Source organism: Aegilops tauschii, chromosome 7, assembly GCF_002575655.3.
Source record: "Aegilops tauschii subsp. strangulata cultivar AL8/78 chromosome 7, Aet v6.0, whole genome shotgun sequence".
NCBI lineage: Eukaryota > Viridiplantae > Streptophyta > Magnoliopsida > Poales > Poaceae > Aegilops > Aegilops tauschii.
Genome location: NC_053041.3, coordinates 626,950,970 through 626,969,667, shown reverse-complemented (window position 1 = coordinate 626,969,667; position 18,698 = coordinate 626,950,970). Strand labels below are relative to the sequence as shown.

General features: G+C 45.1%; 1 protein-coding gene and 1 long non-coding RNA gene across 4 annotated transcripts; both read right to left on the bottom strand.

Moving 5' to 3' along the window:
• Nucleotides 1–4,463: 4,463 nt before the first annotated feature.
• LOC109746092 (protein PSK SIMULATOR 1) lies at nucleotides 4,464–10,525 on the bottom strand. Its single transcript, XM_020305207.4, has 12 exons — nucleotides 10,066–10,525; nucleotides 7,944–8,269; nucleotides 7,760–7,852; nucleotides 7,575–7,665; nucleotides 7,199–7,292; nucleotides 6,995–7,089; nucleotides 6,683–6,752; nucleotides 6,497–6,600; nucleotides 5,983–6,102; nucleotides 5,537–5,613; nucleotides 5,373–5,417; nucleotides 4,464–5,263 (listed from the first exon to the last, which is right to left on the bottom strand). The coding sequence occupies exons 1-12, from the start codon at nucleotides 10,267–10,269 to the stop codon at nucleotides 4,714–4,716; spliced, it is 1,869 nt and encodes a 622-aa protein (XP_020160796.1). The 5' UTR covers nucleotides 10,270–10,525; the 3' UTR covers nucleotides 4,464–4,713.
• Nucleotides 10,526–14,364: 3,839 nt separating this feature from the next.
• On the bottom strand, nucleotides 14,365–17,117 carry LOC109746107 (uncharacterized). 3 transcript variants are annotated; one of them, XR_002228691.4, is made up of 4 exons: nucleotides 16,602–17,117; nucleotides 15,618–15,821; nucleotides 14,837–14,902; nucleotides 14,365–14,736 (listed from the first exon to the last, which is right to left on the bottom strand). It is a non-coding gene; the product is annotated as an uncharacterized lncRNA (long non-coding RNA). The 3 variants fall into 3 exon arrangements; XR_005762840.3 differs by having other exon boundaries at nucleotides 16,579–17,062; XR_012189885.1 differs by lacking the exon at nucleotides 16,602–17,117 and adding an exon at nucleotides 16,115–16,569.
• Nucleotides 17,118–18,698: the final 1,581 nt, after the last annotated feature.

The window sequence follows — 18,698 nt, the reverse complement described above, 5'->3', positions numbered from 1 at the left end:
AGGCAACTTGTGAGAAGACCGGCTCAAGGTACGTGTCCGGTGGGCCGGCTCTAGAAGAAAGGCATAAGGAATATTTCCCTTACAAAGAAAGCAAGACTAGGATTCCACTTGTAATAAAGTAGTCCTAATCCTACTAGGACTAGTCATGTAAGCCGCCCCTTCAACTTATATAAGGAGGGGCATGTTGGAAATATGCCCTAGAAGCAATAATAAATTGGTTATTATTATATTTCCTTATTCATGATAATCGTTTATTATCCATGCTAGAATTGTATTGATAGGAAACTCAGATACATGTGTGGATACATAGACAACACCATGTCCCTAGTGAGCCTCTAGTTGACTAGCTCGTTGATCAATAGATGGTTACGGTTTCCTGACCATGGACATTGGATGTCGTTGATAACGGGATCACATCATTAGGAGAATGATGTGATGGACAAGACGCGATCCTAAGCATAGCATAAAAGATCGTGTAGTTTCGTTTGCTAGAGCTTTTCCAATGTCAAGTATCTTTTCCTTAGACCATGAGATCGTGCAACTCCCGGATACCGTAGGAGTGCTTTGGGTGTGCCAAACGTCACAACGTAACTGGGTGACTATAAAGGTGCACTACGGGTATCTCCGAAAGTGTCTGTTGGGTTGGCACGGATCGAGACTGGGATTTGTCACTCCGTGTGACGGAGAGGTATCTCTGGGCCCACTCGGTAATGCATCATCATAATGAGCTCAATGTGACTAAGGCGTTAGTCACGGGATCATGCATTGCGGTACGAGTAAAGAGACTTACCGGTAACGAGATTGAACAAGGTATTGGGATACCGACGATCGAATCTCGGGCAAGTAACATACCGTTTGACAAAGGGAATTGCATACGGGATTGATTGAATCCTCGACACCGTGGTTCATCCGATGAGATCATCGTGGAACATGTGGGAGCCAACATGGGTATCCAGATCCCGCTGTTGGTTATTGACCGGAGAGGCGTCTCGGTCATGTCTGCATGTCTCCCGAACCCGTAGGGTCTACACACTTAAGGTTCGGTGACGCTAGGGTTGTAGAGATATATGTATGCGGAAACCCGAAAGTTGTTCGGAGTCCCGGATGAGATCCCGGACGTCACGAGAGGTTCCGGAATGGTCCGGAGGTGAAGAATTATATATAGGAAGTCAAGTTTCGGCCACCGGGAAAGTTTCGGGGGTTACCGGTATTGTACCGGGACCACCGGAAGGGTCCCGGGGGGTCCACCGGGTGGGGCCACCTATCCCAGAGGGCCCCATGGGCTGAAAGTGGAAGGGAACCAGCCCCTAGTGGGCTGGGCGCCCCCCCTTGGGCCTCCCCCCATGCGCCTAGGGTTGGGAACCCTAGGGTGGGGGGACTTCCCCCTTGGCTTGGGGGGCAAGGCAACCCTTTCCACCCCTTGGCCGCCGCCCCCCCAACCCTAGATGGGTTTTGGCCGCCCCCCGCCCCTCCCAAGGGGGCCTATATAAAGGGGGGGAGGGAGGGCAGCAACCAACAGCCTTGGGCGCCTCCCTCCTCCCCTGCAACACCTCTCTCTCTCTCTCTCGCAGAAGCTTGGCGAAGCCCTGCTGGAGACCCGCTACATCCACCACCACGCCGTCGTGCTGCTGGATCTCCATCAACCTCTCCTTCCCCTTGCTGGATCAAGAAGGAGGAGACGTCACTGCACCGTACGTGTGTTGAACGCGGAGGTGCCGTCCGTTCGGCACTCGGTCATCGGTGATTTGGATCACGGCGAGTACGACTCCGTCATCCACGTTCATTGGAACGCTTCCGCTCGCGATCTACAAGGGTATGTAGATGCACTCCTTTCCCCTCGTTGCTAGTAGACTCCATAGATGCATCTTGGTGAGCGTAGGAAAATTTTAAATTATGCTACGATTCCCAACAGGGCAGGACACCCCAAGAGGGACAAGTTAAGACAGACAAGTCAATAGCTCTCGAGACAGAGGTGGCGAAAGACCGCCCTTGTAACCGAGATCATCATCATCATCATCAATATCAAATGAAGCAGGATGTAGGCTTTTACCTCCACCGTGAGGGGACGAACCTGGGTCAAACCTCGCGTCTCTCATCCCGTTCAACCCCGTTCAAGCTACTATCTAGTTGTGTTGGCCTCACGACTAAGTCCTCACACTAGGACATCTGCCATGACAAAACCACGACAGTTGGCGCCCATCATGGGGGAGTCGACCTCCACCGATGTAGTCGAGTAGGATTTGTAACCCTAGGACCCCCGGTATGTTATATAAGTCGGGGACTGGACTCGACGATAGAATAGATCTAACCCCTTTGTAATTTACATGTTCTCTATAACACCCCTATCGCAATATAAACGAGCAGGAGTAGGGTATTCCCTCGATCATGAGGGCCCAAACCTGGGTAAAAACCCGCCTCCTGCTACCATCTAGCCTATTCGTCTCCCAGGGATATTCCAACAGTGGTGGCCAATGCAGGTCCCGCTAAGTGAACGCGGAGGCTTGATGGGAGCCCAGATCAGGTCCGGCACGATCTACGCGTCGGGGCATATGTTTGTCTTTAGTGCCACCATCTTCGTCGCTGACTCGACTGGCTAGCTTGGTGAGATCAAAAATATTGCTCCAAGCTGAATTGTTAGATTTGGCAATCTGGAGTACGCTGCGGATTCGCGCAAAGAGCTAATCCTCCAGGGTTTGGCATCATGACAGGCCTAGGAGCGGCAGGAAGAGTTCAAATTTCTGACCCACCCACCACCCATCTAATCGCAAACATTGAGTATCTTACCGAGGTCTTAGCTGGTGCAAGGTAGGAGATAGAGACCTAGAGAAGACCTAGATAAACACATCACTGAGTTTTATAAAGATTTATTTGCGAATTTGAGATCACTGATACCTGTTCCCAATTGAGTGATGAGGAAAGGAGTTTTTTACTAAGGAGTTTAGTATGGATAAGATTAAGGAGGTGTTGTTTGGGTTAAAATGTAACAAGGCAGCTGGACCTGATGGGCTACATGCTGAATTTTATAAAGAATTTTGGGCTTTGCTCAAGTTTGACTCGAAGGAAATGTTTGATGCTTTTAATAGAGGAGATCTGGAGATTGAGAGGCTACATCATTGTATCATTTCGCTCATACCTAAGGTATTGGATGTTGATGTGATACTGAAATTTAAACCAATATGTTTGCTCAATGTTAGTTATAAAATACTAACAAAGCTATTGGCAAACAGATGAGGCCTGATTATTGGTAAATACATGTCAGATACGTCCACAGACTGCTTACATTAAGTAGAGGTTTATTATGGAAGGGGTTGTGTGGCTACATGAGACTGTGCATGAGCTTAAAGCCACTAAGAAATCTGGTGTACTTCCTATGACAAAGTTAAGTGGCGTTTTCTTTACCTGATGATGCAAACTAAGGTTTCGGTGATGTGTGGTCTGAGTGGATGATGAGACTGGTTGGAGGTGGTAGAATATCTAACAAAGTTAATGATTAAGTTGGGCCTTATTTCCCAACATTTAAAGGAGTTAGACAAGGAGATCCATTGTCCCCTCTATGTTCAATATCATTGCCGATGGCTTGGAAATTTTGTCCAAGAGAGATTGGGATCAATGGTTGCTTTCTGTTCTAGTGCCTTGATCAATGTTGGCTTGACTATTCTCCAATATGAAATGATACTATATTTCGGCTGGAAGATGATTTCGAGAAGGCCGGGAATTTGAAGTATGTATTATGTGTTTTTTAAGAGTTGTCTAGATTAAAGATTAACTTTCACAAAAGTGAGATCTTTTGTTTGGGTGGTGTTGAGCTTAGACTATAAGATTACAAGGAGATCTTCTCATGCAATGTTGGTTCATTGTCTATGAATTATTTGGGGCTCCCTGTGGATGTTTTAAATCCTCATCTTAGTTGTATATACAGGAATTGTATGCAGGCATTTGGAAACTTAAGTTACCTCCCAAGATCAGGGTTTTTCCTTTGGTTGATGATTAAAAATAGCATACTAACCAGAGATAAGATGATAAAGAGAGGTTGGGCTTCTAGAACTACCAAAACGTTATATATTTAGGAACAAAGGGAGTAGTTGCTTGTGCTTTTGAGCTGACCAAACCTCCCTATGGGGTCACAGAAATGTTGGGGCATTGGTTGCACTCATTTCCCAGAAATCAGAGACAACTGGTGTTAAGGAATTATCCTTGTTTTCCAGCATGGAGGGCCTAAGTTTTGGCCTGTACCTAATCACTTATTTCGTTGGAAGGTTCTCCTGACTATAAGTGTTCAGACAATAAAAAATACTCGTAATAGTAACGACAGGTTGCCGACACACTGAAAATTCAGGTATCGTAAGGACTATATTTGCAACCGCCGTCAAACATAGATTCCATTGTTTCTGGACCGAAAATGATGGTGCAGTATACTGTATAGACACAGTGGCACAGGCACACTCAAGAACAGAGCAAAGGAGTGAGATAATGGAGCATCCCTTCTGATCCTACTATATTTCCACTCAAATCAGAACCCAACTGTAACACTGATGTATAATCTATATATGTACAGAAACTACCCAAACATATATAATTATAGAAAAGCCATATACAAGATATATACGATCGAATCGACGAGCCGGAAGAAGAAGAAGGCGGCAAAAGCCAAAGAATACCTACTCTCACCCTGTGCAAACCAAACCTCTCCTCTCTCTCACACACTCCCTCTCTCTAACTAAACGAAAGAGTCAGTCTACCCAGCCCATCTATCACATCCAGGTCCCTCACCATCTCACGCCCGGAGGTCGAGCCCCGGCCGAACTCCCTCGCCGGCGAGCTGCCGTGACTCCGGCACGAGTCCCAGCTCCGGTGCGCCTTGTTCCCCCTGCCAGGCCGAGGCTCGCAGCTCTTGCTCCGGCCATAGCTGGTCGTCCGCTTGAAGCTCAGGTGGTCCAGCGTCTCGCGATCAGAGTCCGACAGCGGGCTAGGGCACGTGCTGCCATGGCTGTTGTTCATCGGCGACGTGTTGTGCCTGGTGGTGTCTGCTTCATGATGCGGCGGTTCCGACGACGACGACGGTCCGCCCTTGCGGGACCGAGACCGTTCCCGCCTTGTCGACTTGTTGTGCCCGTAGCCTCGGCTCTTCACCTGGAGCACCAGGTGGTGGAGCAGCACCACCAGCTCCAGCATGTGCTCCTCCGTCTTGGCCTTGTCGGCGTGGTGCAGCGTCTGCACCCGGGTCACGCTGTGCCGGGAGCCCGATTTCTCGTCCATGTCACTCCTGTAAAATCACTACGTCAGGTCATGTGTTGGGTGTTGCAGACAAGCATCGATCATACAAAGTGGGAAGAGAATTAGATTAGGAAGTCATGATATTTGAGGAGACTGACCCAAAGTTTGCCCATTCGCCGACCCATCCGAATCCTTGGTGTGCTCTGGTAAAAGTAGAGAAACAGTGAGTTTTGGAAAGAGGAGCGAAAACAGCATGATCATTTAAATCAGATTTTTATTTTGTTTGGGAAATAAGCATCAGAAATCAGAAGGATCGGGGTACCTTGTCGTATTTTCTGCTATTGGCAGCAGCCAGCGAAGGGTTCTCTGCATTTCGGCTTTGATTTGAGATACAGAACGCTGCAGAGAAATTTTTTTTAAAAAAGGGGTCGCGGTTAGTAATATGCTTTGATGCGTCAACACTAGCAACAACAGAATCACGTCCTTAGTTCTTGTCAAGAAAACATAAGCAAAATGCCTATCACATTCTATGACATTCAAAATGCCTGCTAAGTATCCCGTGTATTTTGCTCCTTTGGATATGTTGCAGTTACGCTGCCCATGCAGATAACTGAACTTTTGGTGCTTAGAACTGAATCATGGCTATGGACACACAAAAAAAGAGAACTCTGCTAGTGCTAAGCTTGATCCACCGGTTTTACATTTCTACTACAGATACACGTTCACATATAAGTAAGAAAATATTCTTCAGAATTGTGCAAGACAAACCTCCTCATCTTCAGTTTTGACTGATTGCAACCGTGGCCGCAGAGCCGACTTCACTGTTTCTGGCAGTCCATGGTACAAGTTGTCCCTAGCGCTAGGAGGAAGAGAGAGCGGCCGAGAAACCTGCATACGTAGACAACAGAATGAGAACCCTGTGTCTTTTCTTGTTTCTTAATCAATGACATGTCACAAATAGAAGGCTAAAGAGTATAGACTGAAGCATGTAGACTTAGGTGATACCGATAGTATATGAACTATGACACTGTAACTTCTTTATTTCAAAAATGACTTTTGAATTGGTATTTTGCAGCTAGGAGACAGACCAATATTTATTACAGACTATCATCAAATATTCTGCTCACCGAAAGAAAAGGGATATACATAAATGATGGTTCATCAACATAGCAGAAACAGTTCCCCAGATAAATAACAGACCACATGGAAATTCAATAAATTAAGGAAAGTGGGGCATTAAGCAAGCATGCTAAACATCGCGTGAGTCATCAAATTAACTTACTATATTTTCAATTTGATTGATAATGTTAGCATAATGTAGTGCCAGACCACAGGCACCTAGCCTTTTACTCTGACCTTGCTCCATGAAGTCAGTACCTACAGGAACTGTTTATTCAGAGAGAGGCGTCAGGATATTGTCAGATACACTTTTGTGCGAACAATAAAGCAACCAAACATAATTAGTTACCAGCTTCGCCGAATGCATCCCGGATTTGTTTATCAAGAAAAATGACGATATCAACAAGCTTTTCCACAACCTGGATATAGGATAACACAAAACAATGTTAGCATCCTTCAAAAGAACGAAAAGGCAATATGTGAGTAGCGCATTCATCAAAATCTGTCTCAAACAGACAGAACTACAAAAGGCCAGTTTATAAAGTACACCCTCTGTTCACTAATGTAGGCCGTTTTGGCAGTTCAATTTAAACTGCGAAAACGCCTTATATTTAGAAACAGAAGGAGTAGTAATGAAGTGAATGTGGATGAAGATAATTACATCCTCCAAAGGTCTGGACCACAAGGATTTCTTCTTCAAAGTTTTCACAAGCTTCCTTTGGCGCTTTAGTTCACTGTGCAAAATCATAACACTCTCTGCAGAACAAAAACTGAATACAGTAAATATCCTTTAATGGCAAACTTGCAGTACAGTTTTAGCATCTACTGAAGTTCTTTAAGAAGAATGTCATCAGTCTGGCAGTACCTCTTCTAGCTGCCGGTACAGACTCCTCTTCATGAAATTTTCTTTGAAAATCCTGCTCAAATCTATCCAGCGCGTGCAATTCATGGTAAAGCTCCTGCAGCAACAGAACTAGCTCATCAGAATAAGCTTCAAGCCAGTTTATGGATGCAAAAAATAGTTTTGATCCACCTCAAACCATAGTCCTAGCCAGCTGATATGCAAGAGACCTAATTCTTAGGTATAACGTACTGACGGATTCTTGATTCCATAGTATTTAGCAGTTCAATAAATTCAAGAAGTACAATAGTTATGATAAACTCTTCATAAACGGTAGAATTAGTTATGAAGTACAAGCACCTCCAAAAGTATAGAAATGTGGAAATTAAGTAGTACATACAGAAGTGTTTTGAGCCAAGCTAATCAAATGCTGGACAGTAGTTCCGATATGCTCTTTTGAATGATCCTGAGGCATGGAGTCTTTTGTCGACCTGCACACCAGAGTAACCCATAGTGTTCAGAACAAGAGGTGCTGATAAGACGGTAAATATGTCAAAATGAAATGCATAATTCTCAGAAGCATACTTCTCAAAATAGCGTCCCAAGTTATGCCATATGGGGTCTTTACACAGGTCACCAAATCGAATTACTTCTCTTGAAAGGATGGCGAGTTCTTCCCTGTTGGGTTCCATTTAAATTCCACATCAACAACGCTTACAGTAAGAAGAAATAAAAAAATTATGAGAACTTGCTTTTAAACCAACCATACCTTTTGTCGATGGCAGCAATATGCAGGAGCTCGCTGGGATCTGAGGAGATTAATATCCGCACGCCATCTGAATGCAAGATTTCTTCCTTGAGTTCTCTTATATTATCGTCGGAGCATGACCTCCACAAATTGGAGGCTTTAGCTATCGTATTTGCGACTTCGAATGCCAGAATCTCGACTTTATTTCCTCGGGTTGTTCCCCCATAGAGAAACCCACTGCCGTGATTCAAACTTGCGATGCCGCTGCCAAGGGTATCTAACACCTCGACGGCCTTTTCCAGGCCAGCGATGCTGGCTCTTCCTATAAACGTACCTGGTTCTGATACCTGGTACAAACAGTATGTTAGAGGCAATGGGAAAAGGCTGCTGATATATTCTCAGCTCTCAGGTATGAACGATGAACTGAAAGATACTAATTATAGCACAACAGAGCAAAGGGAACATATTCGGGTTGGAGTTTGCGCTTTGTTGTGGACTATCTGGACTTGCAGAAATGATTTGGTTTTTAACAGAACATCACGTATTCACTTTTTGCAGGTTATTTTCCGAGCCACGGCCGTGATCCGTTCATGGTCGCTACTCACTCCGATGGAGGCCAGGGAGCATTTGGTTACTGGATCTATCCGCTGGGAGATGGTAGCTCGGGATATCTTCAACCGGTTTGGATGGCGGTCATGTAATAGGATAGGCAATTAGTTTACCTATCTATCTTTAGCCAGCCGGTTGTGGCGTCTTATCTTGGCTAGTCTGTGTTTCTAGCCTCTTTAGCTCTGTGTGAGCTGTCTTTTTAATACTTTTTAGTCGGAGACTTTGGAACCTCGTTGGAACCTTTTATTTCGTTAATAAGATGGCCGCATGCATCACTCTGATGCAGAGGCCGGGGCGATCCCCCTTTTCGAAAAAAAAAACAGAGCAAAGGGAAGAAAGGAGAGTTGTATTGTCCCTTTTAAGAAACAATAGCAGGTGTTAGCTTGTATAAGGAAACTAACAGAGGAAGACTCCTATATATCTCAAACTGACTATGCTGGACCTGCTTATGTGGTTGCAAAACTATGAAGTACTGACACCATGTCGCTATTTCAGAATGATCTTTCCAATCTGAAGCGCATGCTACTGCTTAAAGGCAATTCCATAAGACCATAACCCTTCCAAACAAGTAGCTGTGCTACCGAAGATGATCCTTGATGCTCACTGGCCAGAGGAAAGTAGACATGGAACAGATGCTACCAGAACAGTGGAGACAAACTCCCTTAACCAGATAGATGCTTGAGTTCCTATATCTTTCACTGCTTATCCAAATCATTTTGACAGCAACATACGCCGGCATCGCTTCATTTCTTTTCTTTTTTTACTCCCCCGGTCTGTGCTTCACCATCCGGTGCTTCCTTGTGGCTGCAAGTCAAAGCGGCCAAGTTGGACGATTTCCACAAGAGAAGCACAGCGCAGTATTGCCAGTGTCTCAAGCTCCATGGATAGCATCGAAGAAGCGGTCAACAGCAGCCGCAAAGATGGAAGTTTCTGTCCGGGTCACTGGCTTGACCAGTCCAAGGAGTAGACTTATACTATGTGCTGACAGCAACCCGAATGCAGATTAAGCAAGCTCGGCTGACCAAGAGGAATCCATCCGTGTGCGACCAAGCCTCCGGTGTGTGAATGAAAAAACAATGGCCGCCAAGATTGACCTGGCGTTACGTTTGGACTCTGCCTCCTGTACCACCAGTCCCCCTGCTCCGGCGAGAGCACGCTGATTGATTGATTGATTGATTCCCCAATCCAAATGTTCGTCGGAACAGCTCTGTGCGGAACCAAGCCAAATTCTTCGTTTGGACGGAGTAATCTGTGCTGGAGACATCCGGTGCCATGGCCGACCTGCGCGGCAGCTTCACCTGAAACAACTACTTCCCTGTGGCGTATGCTCCGGGCAGATTGGAACGCGTACTGAAGTTTCTGAAACTCTGTTAGACGGTCTGCTCTGCTCTGCCTGACGAGAGGCGAATAACGCGCTCGTCGCGCAACCGAAGGTCTCTGCCGCGGCGGCCGGCCGGCGGGCAGAGCCCGGGCTCGAGGGAAAGAAACACACAAACAAAGATTGGTGAGTGGCGGTGGAAGAGCGGGTGGGTACCTTGTGGGGCTTGTGCGGCGGCGGGATGGCGATCTCCCCGGAGTCGAAGTCGGTGGGGCCGTAGCGGCCCCGGCGCGCGTCGAAGACCGCCCCGAGCGCCTGCTGCTGGTGCTGCTGGTGGTGGTACGGCTGCGGCTGGACGGACCGGCCCTGCGGCCGCGCCGACCCCTCCCGCTTCTCCCGCCTGGAGAACACGCACCCCATGGCGCGCCTACCGCCTCGAGAGCAGGTTCCAATCCAGAGCCGCTCGGCGCCTCTCCCGTCGGTCGCCGGCGTCCGGCAGGCAGGTGGAGTTGGAGGATGGAGTCCGGAGTGGGCGGGGCAGTGGCACGGGATTGGTTGGGAGGAGGGCGGGGGAATGGGACGGAGAGGCGAGGCGAGGAGGGTGATGGATGGATGGACGGATGGAGGGAGGAGGGTGGTGCTTTTGGGTTTCCTTTGGCGTCGTCGTCGCCCCTGGGCTGGTCGCCGTCGCGTTGCGTTCGCAGCCTTTGACTTGTTCCCTCCCTCCCACAATCCTATTCGGCTATTCTCTTCCCACCAGCCGCTTTCCCACCGCACCCGCCTTCCTTCCTTTTCACCCTGCCTTCACTTCACTACCGGGCAACAGCTCCTCCTCCGTGTGCCGACTAGTTTTACAGTTCCACCGTCCAAAAGGTTGTGCATACGATAGGAAGGTTCTTAGATGGCCCTGGATCTTATATATAAATCAATAAGCTTAGGTAAACACTCGACTAGTTTTTCCTTTAGGTTTGTAGGGTATCCAAAAACAAGCATGTGGCACACGACACGATCCTATCAACATTTGTACGAAGAGTGACAATGCCGGTTGGTGGCATATAGCAAGACCAGAATCCCAGCTCCGATGGCAAGCACATAAGGTGGCGTCGGAGAACTGCCGTACACGTACACATCAACCGTGAGAGAGTGAAGGGCCATGTCAAGATCACAAGAGACTACTTTGCACCAAATCCAACCTATTCGGAGAAGTACTTCCGCCGGCACTTTCGAATTCACACAAGTCGTTTTCTGACCACTGTTTTCTAGGCTTGTAACTACTCGGTCAATGGGCACAACTACTCAATGGGTTACTACCTTGCGGATGGCATCTATTCACCATGGGCCACATTACTCGAAACAATTCCGCATCCAAAAGGTCACAGAAATATTCACTTCGCCCACTATCAAGAAGCTGCTAGGAAAGATGTGGAGAGAGCCTTTGGTGTGCTTCAAAAGTGCTTTGCAATTGTTCGTGGCCCTGCCGAGTACTGGAGCTCCAAGGTTCTATGGCAGATCACGACTTGTTGCATGATATTGCATAACATGATCATTGAAGGCGAGAGTGGTATGCATGCCTGAGAACTTTCGGTACATCCAACGGGTCTCCAACCGAGCCAGAGTATGATACGAACAGAATCCTGGTATTCCTCGAAGAGCATCGCAAGATCGAGAACCGACAAGTTCATGCTCAGATCCAAGATGAGCTTATTGAGCATCACAGGCAACGTCATAGCGCTTCCTGATTATTCTATCACATGTTATTTGCTACATTCGGACCATTTGGTGTGTTATATTTATATCGGTAGAGCCCGAAAATTGATAAACGGCGTGTATATATATATATATATATATATATATATATATATATATATATATATATATATATATATATATATATATATATCGGTAATAACGGCCTAGATTTAAATGCTTGGTGGACAGCAACAACACGTGGTGTTTGATCACCGATGAACAGTCACTATTATACATTAATTGAACCTGCGACGAAGACGCCTCTATCACATGGACTCGATTGCTTGAACGGGTCTGCACTATTATTGGCCGTCGGCAAGCAAGCGAATCGTGATCAGGCTAAATAATTAACATTCTCCCGTGTACTTGCACCACGTATACTACCACGTAACCTATATTAATAATGAAATGAAACATGATGAAAATGTATCTTTCTTTGTTTAGTCCGGTCAAAGATTGCATGCGCGATGGGCCGGAGGACATCGAGCGTTTGAGGTTTGACCAACCGACGGACCGACCAGCTCACATGCACGCGATGCAAAGTCAAGTCACGTACTCGGTCTCAACATTGCTCGGCAATGCTAAGCTAACCTCCCTCCGTTCATTTTTATAAGTTGTTTCATACAGCTGAGATTGAGCTGCCTTGCAGGCTGTCTAAAATGTCATCGACGCTTTATAAAAATGAATGCATAGTGGAAGTAGTAGAATTTCAGAAATGAACAAATAACCGAATGAACGAACTCGGAAAGTCAGGCATCCAGATGATCCAGGGATGCAATAAGTACATGTGCATAAATAAAAAAGAATAAATGGTCATCAGAAGATGAGAAAGAAAATCTGAACGTGACAGTAACATAATCGCATGCATTGGTATGTAGGCCGTGTCGGCATCGAGCCAAGAAGGCTGCTGCATGCGTAAGGACGAAACTTTTTCCAAGAAAAATAAGGAGCACGTCGACCGGCGGGAGTGTGTGTACCAGATCCTACTGCTAGCTAGGAACATGCGCACGTAGTACGTGCGGACGCTGGCGGCGGCCGGCCGGCGGCGACCGCGCGCGAAAGCCGAGAGCGACCCGACCGGTCCGGCACGGCACCCGCGCGCCGCCCGATGGTACCCGTGGACCGGGAAGGGGGAAATGGTTGGTCGGTCAGCCACGGTCGCCGGCGGCGTGGCGGCCGGCTTCCAGGTGAAGCGATCTTTCGGACTTTTGGAACGGGCTTATTAGAGCAGAGCACATGCCGTGTAAAGTAGAGCGTGGTCACAAAAAATAACACTAGTACTCTAATCACAACGAAAGACTTTATGGACCTTTTTACTGTCCTCCAACTCCATAAATTGCTGACCTCTTTACTCGGATCAAAATGCATCTTCTTTGGTGTGAGCCTACCTAGTGATGACTACTAGCACTGGAGTGAGCTGAAGACGTGTTGTTGTCATCACCCCTCCCTCACCGGAGCCGGATCAAACTTGTTGTAGTAGACAATCTGGAAGTCATCAACAAGTGAAATACAAAGCTAGCAAAAACAACTACCGCGGAACTATTACAAGATATGAACGCAAGACCTACGACTACGTCGACTTCTTCCGCGACAACGCCTTCAAAAAAGGATAAACGCCCTCACGCTTTCGCCGTCATGTGGACAACGTCTTCAACAAGATAACGACATAAGCTTGCCCCTGCTAAGCCCGCCCAACAAAGATCAGACCAATAGTTTTCACCCTAGACATGAAGTGTGTTCGGAACAACATCTTGGCAGCGGATCTTCATATAGTCACGCCAGTCAGTTCTCCACGCTAGACCAGAAGGGTACTAGCATATTAGATGGGATGTAATTAAGCCAACCAAAGACCGTCATCATGGCCGTCAGGAGGCCGGCCATGCCGTGGTGCTGGTGATAGGTCTGTCAACTTTTCAGTTTCAAGCAAGAGATCCACGTCATCCAAACACGTATTGTGATGGAGAGAGTCTACCCGCAGGAGAGGGGGCAGGGGTGTGGACGGAATTGATTCACCACTGTTGACGTGGATTATCTTCCTTTCGGACTCTGTTAGTTATTGCACGTTAGACCTGGAATGATGGACGTCAGCACCACGCATGCATTATCTGGCATATGTCCTGTTGAACCTCCTAGCAGCCGCAGCAAGCAATCATCGGTGCACCATCAGGACAGTGGAATTTTTGCCTTTATTTTTGAACACTCAGAAATCAACCTTTTAAGTTTCAAAAAGATCTGAAAAAATTAAACAAGTGCGGATAGATGTATACTAGATGTGTGTGAAATTTCATCACGAAATACGCTTTTATGTGGCATGTAAAAAGATCATGTGACTTAATAGTGAATAGTCACTACTAGAAATCCATGTTTTACCTACAGCCATATACCCCAGGTGAAATGCGAAAAACCATAGGGAAAGACTTTACCTAGAGCTTGCCCTAGGTAAAGAACCCTAGGTGTAGTATAGTCGGGACAGACCTCTTTCCCTAGGGTGCATGTGGAAAACTCTAGGGAAACTTTCTTTACCTAGGGGCACAAGCCCTAGGGAAAGATTGTGGGGTCCATCCAAATTTTGCCACCACAAATTCCCCTACAATTCTTTCCCTACCAAATGTTTGAGTAACACACTAGGGATAATTATATTCATATTTTTCATATACAAATATGCTATTCGAATTTAAATTCATATCCAATATAATTCAAATAATCAAATTTGAAGCCATAATTTAAATTAATAAGCTGCAACCAAGATTCATCATACACATCAGATTATCAATTAACACATATATCACTCTCATGGTCAAAATATACATCGTACATAGGGGCACAAGCATTTTGTACAAAAAACATCTTACAGGTATTGCAAAGGTGTTCACATTCTACTGAACTATGCTAACTGTCCTTGATAAGCGGAGCTAGCTTGTTGTCCACGTGCATGCCATCGCCGCTCTCTATCACTGCAATTTTCGACCTCTTGTCATCAAGCTCATCGTCATCTTCAACAACTCAGCAGAAACTTCATCTTTATAGATTTTCAGTATTTCAGATAAAGAACGACACTGTTGGCGTCAAAAACACCATGATCTAATAACAGAGGTAACTCACATCAACCATTTGATGATCTGGCCAACCAAAGTTTCCCTGCATTGAATGTAAATTAGAGCACTCAAGAGAAGTAGAACCAATCAAGCTGAGTAAGAAAAAGATTGATCTCGCACCAAATACTAACATGAGAAGTTACCTTACACCACCCTCCTATCCTTTTTTTCCATATAACGCCACACAAGTTTTATCGCCTTTGCATCGTCTTCTCTCACATATACATAAGATATTTCAGTAATATATATAGTAACAAACAACATGGCGTACAACATATCAGTTTACTGATTAGCACACTACATTAAAAAATCACAAATAGGATTGCTAATTGAAAAGGATGCACACTGTATTACAAAAATCTTAACTGATCAAACCCAAAATCAAGTTTTATCAGAGTAATAAGTTATCGGTTGGTAGCAAGTAACTTTCATTCATAGATTTCGATGCAACTCAAATTCTTATACCACTATGGCGTCCATGCAATATCAACAGTGGAAAACATATATTTGAACCAAAACATATTGAAGCTTTACTGAGACAAAAGTTATGCATCAGTTGCTTATTCTTCATATCCTCCATCACTAGGTCATCTCACAATAATCCTAGTCAGTACCCATAAAGAATGTCAAAACACATGGATTAAATTTGGAGATACAGCCAAAATCTATTCACAGTTCTAATGCAGAGAGAAAATCTCGGATATTTGACTAGGTAGCAATTTGCTCCGAGGAGTTCCATAAGACATAACATAGTTATAGTGTGTAAATGTTATGCTGCAACATAAGTGACGACTTTTCTTATATATCATTTCTGGCATAAGAAGATGCAAAATATACCACAAAATTGCTGGAAGCACGTGTGATTGATGGCCATGCCATGATATTGAAAAGCTATCACTAGACAAAACTTTTATGTGGAAGTACCTCAGATAATAATTGCACACGGTCTCTTCTTCATCTACGGTGTACCATGAAAACTTGAAACAAACATCTGAGTGAACATCCAAAAGCTCCTGCCATAGTTTGCCAACTCCAGTTGAATGCGAGAAGCCTCCTAGCATCATATCGTTCTAAACCATCTTTTCCCTAGCTCTCTCCTCTTTCTCAAGCCTTCTCAATTCTTTGATGCTGCCAAGGGCAAGGGAAAAATTAAGTGAAACCTGATATTATCGGCATAAGTATAGTAAAATAAACTAAAATAAAGCGTCAAACCATTTCCATCTTAGTGATTTCAAAGAGAAAAAAGGGAAGTTACAATACATCACCATGTATAATTTCAGTGCAAATAAACCACCCAATTTCTAACATGTTTAGCTACCAAAATATCATTTTGACACATGAATGTATATTGCCGAACAAACAGAGTCAATGAGGGCAGGTTCGGCTCCTCTACAGTTTACTGCATGGGCCCGTTTACTCACAATTTCTCAAAAAATGACGGTCTCCTTGAGGAACTTATGCTCCGGTCATGCATGCCATTTACAAGGCAGGCAAGCTCCCTGCCTCCGGCTGCGGCGGCGCTGTCACTGTGCATTTCAGTTTCACACACACGCTGACAGCTAAGCTGGCCAGCACGAGTGGCCGGAGGACCGCCATTCTTCCGACATCATTACACTTTTTGTTTTTGATTAATAACATAATTAAGGAATATGAAAGAGTGCCTTTGGATTGAACCGACGGTAGATTTTTAGAGGAGGAGCATTTGTACAGTATACAGAGGGCTGGGAAGCAAGGGAACTAACCGAATCTGACCATCATACAAACATTTACCGTGAGATTTTTAAAGGGGACATCAATGACTCATGTTACATAGACTAATGTTCTGATGCAACCAACAATGACAAATCAAATAATAGGCAAAATAGCACCTAGAGGACATACGAACCAGTAAGATAAGTGGATATGGACCTTGTTAGCGGCAGAGGCATGGTGGTGGAACCGAGCATGTCCGCGGTCCTTCGTGGACTAGGTGGCAGGGCGGACCTGCTTGGGCATCAAGGGGGTCGTCAGCGTGGATCCTCGGTTCGAGAAGGGCAGAAGGAACGGCGAGCGGGACAGCACGGCTCCTCCCGCGGTTGGAGGCGATGGATCCTGTTCATGGGGACCTCGCCCTAGTGCTCGTCGGCTTGGATCTGGTTCTTCCTCTCCGGTCACTAACTCACAGCAGGGAGGGGTGGCGGCACACTTGGAAGACAAGGGGAAGCGGCTACCGAAGAGGGCACGGACAGCGCGGACGCAACCTGCACCAGCTCCGCCGCCATCTCCTTGCTCCAGGCCGGCATCGATGGCAAGGGCGACTTTGGAGAGAAGGGGATCTGAGGAGAAGGAACTGGCGGCGGCTCGTTTTTAGGTGAGAAGCAGAGGGGGAAGAAGACCTAAAACAGGCGCCCATCTCACTGTAAAGTGGGTCCATGCCAAAATATCGCACTGGACATCAAAATGAAAGTGCGCCAACGCCAAAAATAAGGGCGCGTCCACCTCTTTCGCACGGGAATTTCTCTTTCCCTGGCGTGTACTGTTCATGTCTACTCTTCCCCTTGAGGAGACCAATAAGCTCTAGGTAAAAAACTTGGCCCTAGGTAAAATCGCTGATTCTAGTAGTGAGTACATGTGCTAGAGATACGTTATTTTGTAATTTTTGTGTAGCTCGCATAAAAATGTTTTTCGTCATGAAACTTCGCAGACTAGTATACATCCGCACGTATATGTGTATTTTTTCAAAAAAAGTAAATGAAAATTTGAATTTTGAAGTTTTCAAATGGCATTTCCGGCTCCATCAATCCATACTATGAGATGTGTGCGGTTTTTAGAATTAATATTTGACCATAAATTTAACCAATAAAATATGAATTATGTGTCACGACTTTTGTACCACTGCGTGTTCAAAAATAAGTATTCAACGATATAATTTTTCAATCGCATGATTTATCATACTATTGGTTTAATTGATGGTCAAATTTAAATCTCGAAAAACATGTGCAACGTATGAAACATAGACTTGGTTGTAAGTATGTACTCCCTATGTTTCTATTACTTCCGCATATTTAGCTTTGTCTCAAGTCAAACTTTGTAAACTTTAACTAAATTTATAAAAAAATATTAACATCTACAGTACCAAAATCAATGCCATTATATTCATTGATATATTTCCACGTCATATACACTTGTTAGTTTCAATGTTTACATTATTTTAGATGAATTTGATCAAATTTTAGAAAGGTTGACTTAGGACAAAGCAAGTATGCTGACAAAATAAAACAGACGGGGCATATTAGATGGCTGTCCTCTCGACACTGAAAATCACATGTCCCCGCCAAAAAAACATGTCGCAAGAGGTGGGGTGTATTTTTTCATTGTTTTAAGATAACTCACCACTGATGTCGAATGGTAAGGTGGGGTGTATTTTGTTCTATCATCTTCGCATCATGCTCGCTACGAAAAGTATATTCGTAAATCAAACGAAATGATGTGAATACATTTTCAGAAACTACGAGCTTCAGTCCTACTCATGTGGGAGTACAATGTTAGGTCGTGCGGCGTGTACTTTCCTGTGCTTTAGTTTTGCAAATATGACGTGATGTGCACTTTTGTGCTGTTTAAATTTACGAGAATCTTCAAGAAACCGGTGAAAGATTTTTTTTTTAGTTGGAAACCAGAAAAAGTTAACACAATTGACTTTTGTGTCTCTAGGTGGTTTTACTTTTGGATTTTTCCAAAGATTAAATCTTTGGCTGCTGCATTTGACAATTCCATTACAAAGATATAAAATGTCAAACTGAGCACGACGTAAACGTTTGTTAAGCTAGAGCATCTCCAACTGATTAACAAATAAACTCTCTAGTTCTTGGAGCTCGTCCAACATTTTTATTGGGATGTTTATGTGTGTTGGTTGAGCAATGCTATACCATTAGTAGAAAAAGGGCCATTTGTCCCGGTTCATAAGACCCATCTGTCCCGGTTGGGGAACCAGGACTAAAGTGTCGTTACTAATGCCCTAGGCCTTTA

Excerpts from the sequence above, each read along its gene's own strand:
- LOC109746092 (XM_020305207.4), bottom strand. The coding sequence starts at position 10,269 with ATGGGGTGCGTGTTCTCCAGGCGGGAGAAGCGGGAGGGGTCGGCGCGG. Across the intron at positions 8,270-10,065 it reads CGCCGCACAAGCCCCACAAG|GTATCAGAACCAGGTACGTT; the intron begins GTACCCACCCGC and ends TGTTTGTACCAG. Across the intron at positions 6,601-6,682 it reads GGATGCATTCGGCGAAGCTG|TTCCTGTAGGTACTGACTTC; the intron begins GTAACTAATTAT and ends CTGAATAAACAG.